Raw genomic sequence first — 12,640 nt, 5'->3', positions numbered from 1 at the left:
CCGGCAGTGATAATGCTAAATGCAGTGGATTCTGACCCTTAGTGGTCAACGGATGGCGTTCATCACCATTTATGACTCCAGTTTTAGTCATATAGCAATGCAAAATGCAGCCCGCATGCACGTTAATGGCCAGCTATAATAATACGAGTATAATTGTTAATTAAGGCCAACGACCTAGATGCTCTATCCATTTAATACCCAGAATTGTTTCCCTGGAGGTAGAACAGTCTGAGCGTTAAGCTATTGATTACTGACCTGCAGGTTAAGAGTGTCTGGAGCTTTACTTTCTGTCCACCATATGTCTTCAAGGCGTTGAGCTTACGCGCATGAATAATTTTACCCATTTTATCTTAGGCTAATAATAATAATGATAATAATAATAATAATAATAATAATAATAAGGAACAGCAATAAATAAACAACAAACATGTAAATATCATAATAGCCTTTAAACTTGGGGGGAGAACTGCAGAAAGCAAAAAAAAAATAATGAAGAGAACCTGAGACCCTGTAGAACCTCCGCTCATACGGTCTGAGATTCGAATTCAGATGGGCCACGACCTCTCCTGCCTTCAGCTCAAGAATACCGAGAAATGATTCCAAACCTGGAGCAACACTGAAAGAGGTGGGGAGTGGTCACAGCCTCACCTTGCCACTGGCGTGCAGGCCGCGCCAGATGATGAGGTATACGAGCCCCCATCCGAGCACGAGGCACCCCAACAGCTCCCATTGCATTCCCCCAAGATCATCTATACCGTCCGTGATTTGGAGCACCCTCTTCCTGCAAAGCGGATGAGAACATGTGTAGAGCGACGTGTCCTACCGACAGCAAGTAACCTGCAAGCTTATATATTAAAATAGTTGGTGCTAAGTACAGAATGTTAAAGAGGGCCAAGTTCCGGGAATCAGTGATCGATCTTGTAATCATTTCACTCTGAGCACGTTGTGGTGTCCATGCTAAGTATTCATCACACATAAATCTATTTGTTGTACGATAAGTTTCGACTGAGACTATGTCATCATCAGGAATCATGATGTCTAAATGACCAGTAGTCAAACTGACATGTTAAGAGTCTATAAGGATTACTATCTGTACATGTTGAATTTCATATTGTGGTACAGAAGAAACAGGGGAACAGATTACACTGCATATGAGGCTGTATTCAGACTGACATGGGTTAGACGACAATCATTTGAACCCAGTACCTGAATGCATGGAGCAAAGTCCAAACCAAGAATTCCCTCGTCTTTAATGGAACCATCAGATTCTTTACCGTGTTCACAAGAACACGCCACTGGACTATGTTCTGACGCAGGAGAGCCCCGTTCACACCCTCACACATTGTTCATTTCCTTTCAAGTACCTCGACTTAAATTTTGTGTGCATTTCTTATTGCTGCCTGATATGATATACTCCCTCCCCTCATCCTTCATTTGATCACCGTACTGATTTGTGAAAAGTACAAATTATAGACGCTCTCGTTACGTAATTTTCCCAGGGCTTGTGTTGCTTCCTCTTCAGATAAGCAGAGTTAGTCGAGTTCAGTGTTACACCTAATAATTTGCTGGTAAATATGAAATGAATGACTGCGTAGCCTCATTATCCTGTGGCCCTCTGTCGCTACAAAACGAAACAGAAGCAGTAGCCTTACTCCCAGTATTCCTCGACTGGAGTGGTCGTGTGGTTCGTGTAGTTGTGCACAATGGACGCGTTCATTCCCCGTGTGTAGCAGTTGGGGCTGTTCCACCAGTTGTCTGCAACCAGAGAAAGTTACAACCTCATGCACTGTCCTTTCACTGATGACTGGCATTTCCCAAAAGATATACACTGTCAGAACATGGGACGGACAAACTGGGGCCCCCGGACCTGAAGCTAGAGCCATATCCACATAGACCTGTTAGTATTATTAAGCCATCGACTTGGGCCGCGCCATAGATCAAGCGGTTAGTCGCTGGCTTCTCACCGCGGCGGCCCGGGTTCGATCCCGGGTCTGGGATTTGTGGTTGACAAAGTGGCGCTGGGGCAGGTTTCTCCTGCCGATCTTCATTCCACCAATTGCTCCACAATCACCCTCACCTATCATCTGGGGCTGGTACAATAGGTCAGAAGTGGCCGCAGTACACGGGACTTAGTCCCCCCCAACTAGCATAAAAAATCCATCGGTTAATGTCTCATTTCTCATTCACGGTACGGAGAAAGTATTGCAGTCGCAAAAATGAGGGGGTATTGAATTCCATAAAGCAGAATCCTTCTTGAAAAGCTTAGAGTAGCCTACCTTGTCGAGGATTTCCCTGCGTCTTCTGGAATCCGAGGGTTCATTACCGTATTCACAAGAGCCCGCCGGTGAATTACATGAATCCAGCTCACAAGTTCACGCCACATTCCTCATAATTTGTTTTAGTCGGAAAGCCTGAAGGGAAGATACCAAGAAGAAACAGGAGAATGAGTACATGGAGTGGATTCATCTGACTCGACCTATCACTTAATTGTGAGCTCGTGTGAACACTTTAATGAACCTTCCTCATCCATATCAAGATTAATTTTAATATTCACCTGTCTGTTTCTAGTTCTTACTCGTAGTCCCTTTCCTTCAGGGTTTCCGACTGAAATTTTTCATATACTTTCATCTATGCTTGCTTCACGTCCCGTTAATCTGAACCTTGTTCATTTGATGCCATGATAGTATGTGATCAGGATTAAAATTACGAAACTCTTCTTTAGGTCTGTGCTATTTTCTGTATCCTCCTGTTACTTACACTTTCATAGGTTCAAATAATGACATCATCATCATGATCCTCCCTTAGAACGAGAGACCAAGTTTCACCCCCGTTGTGGGTTTTCGAGATATGTTGTGTCATGGCAACTCGCAACATACACACAGGCCGTGGACTATTTATTAGCGCACCTGAAGGGCATGTTTGTGACATACATGAAGCTTGGGGATATCTCTGCAAACAATATACATGTATTTTGCACCCTTTTTAGGAGTGTTTACTATGGCTTCGTCCGTTTTTATGCGTGAAACCACTCAAGGGGGGATAGAACATGGCATCGGAGAGTTCTGTGGGAAACTGGCAAACTATTTCACTTTCATTTGGGTTGGACAGTTTTAGCGACGACTTTGCATGAAGACCTATGCGTTTCTTCGCGCACCTCGACCTTAACTCACTAAATATTTATGGACAAAAAGTATTATCGAAGAAAGTTTTAAAGAAAATGGAAAAAGCATTTTATGACCAAACAGTCTTTTCTTCGCAAGGCTTACGTTTTTGGATATAATTAAACAGAATTGTTACGCTGTGGTCACATTTCCGGACTCGTATATTCAGCAGTCAGTGATGGTCGTTGTGAGACCCTCGAAGATTACCGTAGCCTCACATTCATTTGTAGTACATATTTATGAGTCCAGCTCTGATGTGTTTGTCGTGGTAAAAAAGTGGAAAAGCACTCGAATTCAGTAACCAGTTCTTTTAATTGTAAACATAAATTTTGCTTTGTATATATATATAGGACAGCTTAAAAAGTCAGCAATGACGAAATGAAAATCTAGAAGCAATAAATAGCCGAGCGAATCCGCCAGAAATGTGGGGCTATGATATTTCGTAAATTGTGAAATATTCAGAAAGAAAGTAATTACAAATTAATAAAATATTCTCCAAGCAAAGTTGTAGACAACCCAAACCTCAGACGTGATCACCAACGTCGTCATCTCGTGCACGACGAGACAGGCTGAAATTTATTTTTTTTGCAGCAAGTTGTGAATTTCATTCGTACAAACCTCAGGGCTCATGGCTCAGCTTAGAGCTCATCTGCCACGGATTACACCCTCTGGCCTTTTTTTCTATTCAGAATTATTTTTGAAAGTATAAATCTTTTAGACTCCTTAGACGAGGGATCGACCCATCTAAAGGCCTCTGCCTACAACCGTGCGTCGAGAGGATTCGAACCAGCCGTGCGCAGTGCCTCAGTGGGCAATACAGAGTTACAGTTGAGACGTACCGCACGTTTGCCACGGCAGTCCAGGAAGTCTCAGGAAGGTGGCGATCAGGTAGAATATAGTCCACGCAATGATAATACAGTAGTATATGTCCAGGAAGAACACAATGGTCATGGTCGCGTAGCCGACACCTGGAAGAAAAAGCACAGTCACATTTTAGTGTCCGTTGTTTATCTTCCGTCAAAATTGCAACACTCTCTACATTCTAGATTTCAACACTACATATTTCGGCCCCAAACGGCCATCTTCAGGTGTTTTTATGTTACAGATATTTTACTAAAACTATGACGGAAGATAAACAATGGACGCTAATTTGAACAATTGCAACGGGATGCTGAAATACAGAATCAGTAACATTTTCCTCATTTCTAGAACTAACCGCGTGCGGCAGAGTCCTTCTTGAGACACTGATGGTCAAGAAATTACCCGAAGGTTCATTGCCGTGTTCGTAAGAACTCGACATTTCGTGATACCCTGAGACGAATTAGTTCAGTCGCTGTTTCTTTTGCCCTTTTCGCCGTTTCTCAGTTGGCATCTTCCCATCAGGTTTTCGGACTAAAATGAACGTATTTCTCATTTTGTACATTCGTGTTACATGTCCCCCTCCCTCTTAGTTTGATCACCAATAATATTTGTTTGAGAGTGATTATTGTGTATGATGAACATTCCAACATTTATGTTAGTTCTTGCCCAAAAATCATCCTATGTAAATTGTTCTCTTAGGAGGCACATTTTTTCTTTTCACTGGCTCAACAGCCCCCTTGGGTCCTGGCCTCTGATTTTTCAGTCTCATGATCATTTTACATTACATTATCCTCCAGTTATACAGCCAAGGGCTTGGTCTCTGTTGACCAGTACACTGCCTTAAGCTGTCCAGAAATTTAAGGGACAATGCTTGCACTCACCTTGAAGTATGGGGCATAACTGACCCACTAAAGTCATGCCTCCCGCTCCTAAGTACTGTCCTACCGCAACTTCTTGGAAGAAGATGGGGATTCCGCAGAATATCATAGCGATACCGTACGTCACTAGAAAGGCCCCTGAAATGCAGAGGACATAGTTCAACCAAATTTAATTAAAGCTAGTCTCTCTCGCATACACATCAGGTACAGAGAGCTGAAGCTCACTTGACTTAACTTACGGTTTATAATGTACTCACAGTAGTTCGATGCTCCTTCTTCTCCCAAATTTTTGTTTAAAAACTGGAAGGAAATACTAAAGTTTTTCTATGATTTGAAGCTGGCATGGTGATGCTACATGACGTTTTTTTTTTTTTTTGTTTTTTTTTGACGGTCTACTGTGTGAAGATTGAGTTACTATCCAACGTTTACCTCTGGCTACTTCATCAGGGGTTGATACTCTCACACAGCACTGTGTTTGTTTGTTCGGTTTACTTTTGAACCCTGAGGATGGAGGCAGTATGATTTCCTGAAACGTCGGTAAACTTGTACCAAGCTACACGACGTCACATCCCAGAAGGTAGTACTTATCGTAGTTAACGCTGTGAGGACTTCAATCTTACTTAATATTCTTGACAATGTATGCATCAAATTATTCTTCTGCATGCATATTTATAAATTTAGAAGAACAGTAGAAGCAATGACAGGGCATTTTTACCACGTTGCTGATAAACGAAAGTTAGGGCACTGCCGAAAACAGACACAACTATTCTTATATATTATTAAAGTTAGATTCTAAAAGCAAAGGGGTGTGATGTCACACATCTTTTGCTTTATTTATAGCTCTGAAGCGTCATGGTAATAAGATATCGCTTTATGCATGAAACCGTTTTGCCGTTGCCTAGAGATGAAATATCCCTGAATATATATCGTTTCACTCAGTAAATCATACATGGCTTCCTGGCAACCACTAGAAGACGAGAGGAAGTAGTAATGGAGATTAAGCTCCATGGATTCTGAATCTCTGACCTAAATTATAATGTACAAGAACCCCCCCCCCAGCTATTATGAAACCGGAAGGTCCATTACCGTATTAAAAAGAGCCTGCCTGTGGATCCCACCACGATCCAGTCCACATCCTCACATTCTGTTCCTTAAAATGCATCTTAATGTTATCCTCTCATCTAGATCTCTCAAATGGCCACTAACGGGGCTCCATTTCCTAGTTGCGAGTTGCGTCTGGCTCTAGTCTATTACCTCATTTACTAAAGCCTAAGGCTGAAGTATATAATAGCGGACGTTTAGTGATGAGGCAGTCTGTCACGTGACACCATGCCTCAGGGTCAAGAGTTGGGCTACATCCTGTGCGTTACGGAGAAATCACCGTAATCATTGCGACCAGGGATGGCCAGTGGTTACATCCTTGAACTAAGCCCAACATTCCTCTCCTGCTTTGTAGAGAGTTTTCATAATCTGAGCTAATTAGCTCAGCGGCAATGAGTTTGAATACCATTAGCGAAGTACCTGGTTTCAGTAGTTCCAGAAGACGTTCTTACTTTGCTTTAACCGTCATGTTCGACTGCTTAACGTAAATGAGAGGATGCGAGTGTGACCAGGTAAAGGTTTGAAAGAAGGCAGTTGGGGCCTATTTCAAAGTAATAACTTTGCAGTAAGTCAGCTTGCAAGCTGACTCTTAACAGAACGCGGATAATAGAGGAAGCAATGAAATACAAAAACAGACCGGAAAATAACAGTATACAAGAGCACACCGACTGATTTCCAACATCACAACAGCTTCATAAGAGAATTAAACAAAAATAAGAACTAAATCCTAGCCGAAACAATGTCCGTAAAATTGCCAGGTACTATAACATCATGATTACAACGACGCACAGTAATATGTAACATTACATGAGACGATGAAGAAAGCAGTCTTCTGGGATTTTGCACCGTGTATATGTGGTGTTAACCGACGTTTCGGAGGAACGTATCGCCTCCATCTTCAGGGTAGAAGAAAAAATATATAAGAAATCTGCAAGCAAAGAGACCGTGAGAACCGGTAAAAGCAGTCTTCTTTTACCGGTTCTCACGGTCTCTTTGCTTGCAGATTTCTTATATATTTTTTCTTCTACCCTGAAGATGGAGGCGATACGTTCCTCCGAAACGTCGGTTAACACCACATATACACGGTGCAAAATCCCAGAAGACTGCTTTCTTCATAGTCACCGCCGTGAAAGCCTCAAATCTTACATTACATGAGACGTTTAAACACGAAGTAATAATATCTTAATTGAGTGTCTAAGTGTAAGATTTGAGGTTTTCACGGCTGTGACTATGAAGAACGCTGTCTTCAGTCGGTGCACCTGCTCACGCTGGTTCCTCGCTCGCGGATTTTCTTTTTTTTCTACCCTGAAGATGGAGGCTATATGTTTCTCCGAAACGTCGGTTAACACAATCTACACGGCGCCACATCCCAGAAGACTGCTTTCTTCGAGCATCTAAGTGATTTTTTAATTTTAAACCTTTGTAATTTATAATTATATTGTTTATATTTTGCACTATTGTCTGAACATCTGTAAACACCAGTTAACATAAAGTTTTTATTCTGGTTGAATGCCCATATAGGAATAGTAGTGGCTTTAATTTTGACGAAATGCTGAAACTCTGATGCATTAGTAATAATTGTAATACTGTAGCATATTCATAGAGAATGCTATTCAGTAGTTTAAGAATAAGTTATTAGTGTATACGAGTGTATTAGTTATATCGTATCTGCCAGATGATGGCTTTTCATAAGCCGAAACATGTAGCAAGGTACGACTGAAATCAATAAACTCGTTATACACACTTAAAGCGAACGAGATTCTGAGAGTTGTTGTGTTGTGACGGATGAACGAACAATTAGTACTTCCATTACAACTGCTTTACTTCCATTTAAATTAAAAATTTCTTAACTTCGCTTATTGGAGGGTGGAACCAACTGAGTCCACTCGGCATGGCGGCCACTGATTGGCCTATTGTACCTGCCCCGGGTGATTATGATGATGGAGAATTTGGTGGAATGAAGATTAGCAGGGGAAACCGAAGTACTCGGAGAAAACCTGCCCCAGCGCCACTTTGTCCACCACAAATCCCATTTGACCAGACCCGGCATCGAACCCGGGCCGCCGCGGGGGGAAGCCAGCGACTAACCGCTTGAGCCATGGCGCGGCCATTTATTCCATTTACTGACACTCCGTCGTATTTTCGAAATGGGAGCCCATCGAACACGAGGCACGGGTATTAATTGCGCTGCGAGAAGTGGTCAGAAACTCCCATGATTCAGCGGTAGAAGTGATTTACGAATGATGATGTAGGAGAATGCTGAATAAATCCGCTGTTAACTTGCTAAGATCCTGTCACAGTATTTATGTTGAGGGACTAAAACCCCCCTGAATATCCTGTAGGGGCCCGAAGTCCGTAATGAACACACGGGTTCAATAAGAGGCAGACATTTCTTGACTCTCATTTTGTTTGGCTGTGCCATGTGCCAGAGGATGAGACTGCGGAACCTTGGTTTAATTACAAGAGATTGAAGTTTAATCCCTAGTGACTGTGTATATTTGAGATTTGTGTTTCGTGAAGTGGCGTCATGCCGGTCACGGTAGCCGAGTGGTCTAAGGCATGTGCTGTCTTCGCTCGTTTGGAAACCGGGATCGTGGCTTCGAATCCCACTCAGGGCATGGATGTTTAGTTTGTGTGTGTGCGTTTTTCTGTGTTTGTGTACAGGTAGAGGCCTTGCGACGAGCTGATGACCCGCCCAAGGAGTCCTACCGAATGTGTAAGATCTAGAAAAACCGAAGTGAACGGAGAAGTTCATGGAGGTAGGCCTAGGCCCACTGGGGCTGTAGGGCAAAGGGGGGGGGGGAAGTGGCATTATTGCGGGGTCGTCTTTGATTTTCTTCCATTTTCTTTCCCGTTCTCTCTGCTAATTATCATTTAACCATTGTTCTGTAATCATTTGTCACCGCTCTGTAGATCTCTAGCCCTGTAGAGGGCAGCACATTATCACATCTTCGTTCTTTCAGTTAGAGGCTTCGTCTCGCTTACCCGGCCCTTTGTTGATCAAAGAGGAAGGAGGTTAAATTTATCGTCTTTCCAGAAAGTACATTAAACAATTAAATCGCTTACTTAGAATTTTCTTCTGCTTTCCAAATATATTTTCTGTATCCACCACACATTTACGGAGAACAGAACGTCCAGAAGACCCCCTCTGTGGTCTAGTGGTCAGAGTTCCTGGCTACAGATCCTGGGGTTCCGGGTTCAATTCCTGGCGCTACCAGATTTTTGGACAAGAAGTGGGCCAGGAACGGGGTCCACTCAGCCTCGTGAGGATAAGTGAGGAGCTAGCTCAAGGAAATAGCGGCTCCGGTCTAGAAAACCGAGATTAACGGCCGTGGGGATCCGTTGCGCGTGACACCTCTATCCGCAAAAGTTTGCACTAAATTCGCCGGCAAGCAGCAGTCGCTCGATCGGTATGGTTCGCTTGCGGACTGCAGGCCACGGAGTTTGTTTTGTTTTTTAGTTTGTAGAACGTCCAGAGAGACAACACAATCCTTTATTACTTTTAGTTCGTGATAAATAACTTATACGAAATGTTACAATTAAACACAGACAACATAGGTACACACTGAGGTTTTGATTTAAAATAAATATTTGGTCTCTAACTCACATATATAATATTTTCGCTTAATACACGTACTTACAAGAGGGCACGAGAATGCCGAATGGGACCCATTCCAAGTTTGGTTTAATACTTCAGAACACCTTGCGCACAACAGTTCAAATTTAGGATGCCATGTCGGAATTAATTAGGATAAGTTTGGTTTACATGTTTTGCAAAGTGTGAAGTATGTTCAGGTAGTGTGATTAATGGGCAGTTATCGAACAGTTAGCTTGAATATTGAATTTATTTCGCGAGTTTCTCCTGTCTGTGGTTGTTTCGAAATAGACCCATCCAGGCCCACAAACAAGAATAATTGCGCACTCCTGATCTAGGGGCCACCTCAAAATATTAAGAATCAAAATGGTAATAGAATATATGTTGGAAATACATCATTAAATTAGTCAGAGATTATAAAGTTCTCCAGTTTTACAGATATTTCACGAAAATACATGAGGCATCTTTGAATACCTAGTAATTTATGCTAGTCCGGTGATAAGCCTACGTATACACAGGAGGGCTTCTTTTCCTGTGCCCACTTAGTGTAGTTTTAGCACGAAAATGCAGGGAATCCAATTCATCCTTAGACTTGACGGCTAGAATTTTTTTTTTGCCCGTACCTGTCCTCTGCTGGCTGCCAAACCATCACCTCATCGCCCAATGCATGCTGGCTTATGTCAGTAGAGTCGAATGTGGTACGATTGCTGAACGAGGAATTGAGAGAATGTGAAAGGAACTGGTCGTAGCTTAATCCTGAGATTTTCTTTGAGGAACTGACAAGCCACGAAAACTTCAATCAAGATAGCCGGTGTCCCGTCCAAGATTCGAACCAAGTACTTGCTGAATACAAGTCTGCAGCGTTACCGCTTCACGGGCCAGATTGCGTCTAGCCATTAGGGTTTAGATAAAACATTCATGAGGCTTAGAAAACCTATCGCACAATTTCTCTGCTGCTCTCATATACAGTAGTAATGATTTTCTGGAAGAGGTGTGACAGATAGATATTGCCTGTTGACCAAAGTGAAAACTGACCTGGAAACTGCAGGATGCAGGTGCGTAGGAAATGACCAGGAGCCCAACACATAGTTGTAAATAACATATATATGCCTATATACGTGTGTGTGCTTTTAGGGACGTTATTTGGTCCTTACGTTCTTCAAAGATGCTCTGTTAACTGTAGAAGTTTGATAGCGTTAAGTGAGACAATAAGATGGTTGCGAAGACGAGTAGATAAGGAATTGGAAAGAATGGTCGTGAGCCATTAAGTTGGAAAAATAGAGGAAAATAACAAAAACCCTGAGTCAAGGTGACCGGTAATTCGGCTGAGATTCGAAGGAGAGACAGCAGTATGAATGGTTCTAGAACAGGGAAATTTGCTGCATGGATCAGAATCCACCTTCAGAAGCTGATGATACTCACTCGGTTTTTTTTTCTAATTCCTCACTTTTATGGAACACACATCTCCATGGCTATTTTCACAAAGCTCGCCAGTGGGGATTATTCCGAGCTAGATTTTCTAACTTCAATTAATGTAAAATAATATATAAACTTTTAATAATAATAATAATTCGTAAACTTTAAACAATAAAGGGCCCTTCAGGACAAATCGGAATCATAGGATTCTGTGCTGGCTGCCATCCTCCGGGGTACACACCCTCCCACAACATGGCAGCCCCAGAGCCTTGTGGGTAATCCATTAGGCCTATATGCTGTGGGAGCCAGTGCATCGGAGGCGCAGCTAGCAACAACAGCCCATCAGCTTACACACCGATTATTTAATATCCATTTTAATATTGTTCTGGCATCTACGTTTAGGTCCCACAATTGGTCTCCTACACTCAGACTTCCCAACTATAATTTTGCTTTAGGCCTGCTCTCCCATGCGTATTACGAGCCCTCCACATGTCATCCTTCTTGGATTGATAATTTCAATAATAATAATTGGTGAGGATTACACATTCTGTTCATCGTGCAAATTTCAATATCCTGCTTTTTTGGGTCCAAATGTTCTCTAGACTTTGTACATAAACATCTCGAATATACACCTAACTTCCTTCAAGATGCTGGACCAAACGTAACACCCACATATCAAGCATTCTGGCTCTCTGCTCATGATATGATTGACGTGGATGAACTCTGCCAGGTGAATGTGTTACGCGCTTGAGATAGAGGCCCGGTTTCCAAGAGGAGTCTGACGGACAGTAAAGACAAGTGACAGGTTTGATGATATGACGTCGCATGGGTGACAGATGGTAGGGAAGTGTACCGAGATGTCTCTATAAATCACAATGTGTTCCAGTGACTCACTGTTGGCCCAACATTGCTACACAGCCCCGTGACGTCAGTCTCCACTTTAAAAATTGGACCGTGAGATTCTCAGCAGTGCAGCGAGAGGCAAGAGTGGACGGAAGTTGGTAAGACTGTTCTCGTGCCCTGCTCATGCTGTGACATTCTCTTCATAATTTGTACTCTTAACCGAATATTACAGGGTAATCAAACCAAAGAAGCCGGTCACGGTAGCCGAGCGGTCTAAGGCATGTACTGTCTTCACTCGCTCAGAAGCCGAGATCATGGGTTAGAATCCCACTCAGGGCATGGATGTTTGTGTGCGTTTTTCTGTGTTTGTGTACAGGTAGAGAGGCCTTGCGACGAGCTGATCACCCGCCCAAGGAGTCCTACCGAATGTGTAAGATCTAGAAAAACCGAAGTGAACGGAGAAGTTCATGGAGGTAGGCCTAGGCCCACTGGGGCTGTAGTGCCAAGGGAAAAAAAATGCGGACTAATTGGCGGCGAACCCTTGTCCAGATTAGTGAAAGTCCGAATTATAAAAGTGCTACTCACCTCCAGCTAGTGCCGGGGTCAAGAAAATGTGAACCTTTACATCCACTCCCCCATATGTTTCATGGCGTAGTGCTTAATTAGTTAAGCACACGGACAACTTTACCGTTCCCTTTATCTTTTACTGAAAATACAAGTATGTTCAGGGAAGTTACAAAATGGACTTCACGTGTCTTTTAGGCAACACAGCTTAAATTTGAAGC

General features: G+C 42.7%; 1 protein-coding gene across 2 annotated transcripts in view; it reads right to left on the bottom strand.

The window, feature by feature from the left end:
* LOC111872509 (sodium- and chloride-dependent GABA transporter 2) overlaps nucleotides 1–12,640 on the bottom strand; it is a 36,280-nt gene that overhangs the window by 12,661 nt on the left and 10,979 nt on the right. For both annotated transcript variants that reach the window (XM_023866501.2, XM_023866502.2), the window contains exons 3-6: nucleotides 4,904–5,038; nucleotides 4,001–4,129; nucleotides 1,653–1,755; nucleotides 649–781 (exon numbers count right to left, since the gene is read on the bottom strand). In XM_023866501.2, the coding sequence (XP_023722269.1) occupies nucleotides 649–781; nucleotides 1,653–1,755; nucleotides 4,001–4,129; nucleotides 4,904–5,038 (500 nt within the window). The remainder of the gene's footprint in view (nucleotides 1–648; nucleotides 782–1,652; nucleotides 1,756–4,000; nucleotides 4,130–4,903; nucleotides 5,039–12,640) is intronic.

The sequence above is a fragment of the Cryptotermes secundus genome, unplaced genomic scaffold, assembly GCF_002891405.2.
Source record: "Cryptotermes secundus unplaced genomic scaffold, Csec_1.0 scaffold537, whole genome shotgun sequence".
In the NCBI taxonomy this organism is placed as follows: Eukaryota; Metazoa; Arthropoda; class Insecta; order Blattodea; family Kalotermitidae; genus Cryptotermes; species Cryptotermes secundus.
This window is presented reverse-complemented; position numbering and strand designations above follow the sequence as displayed.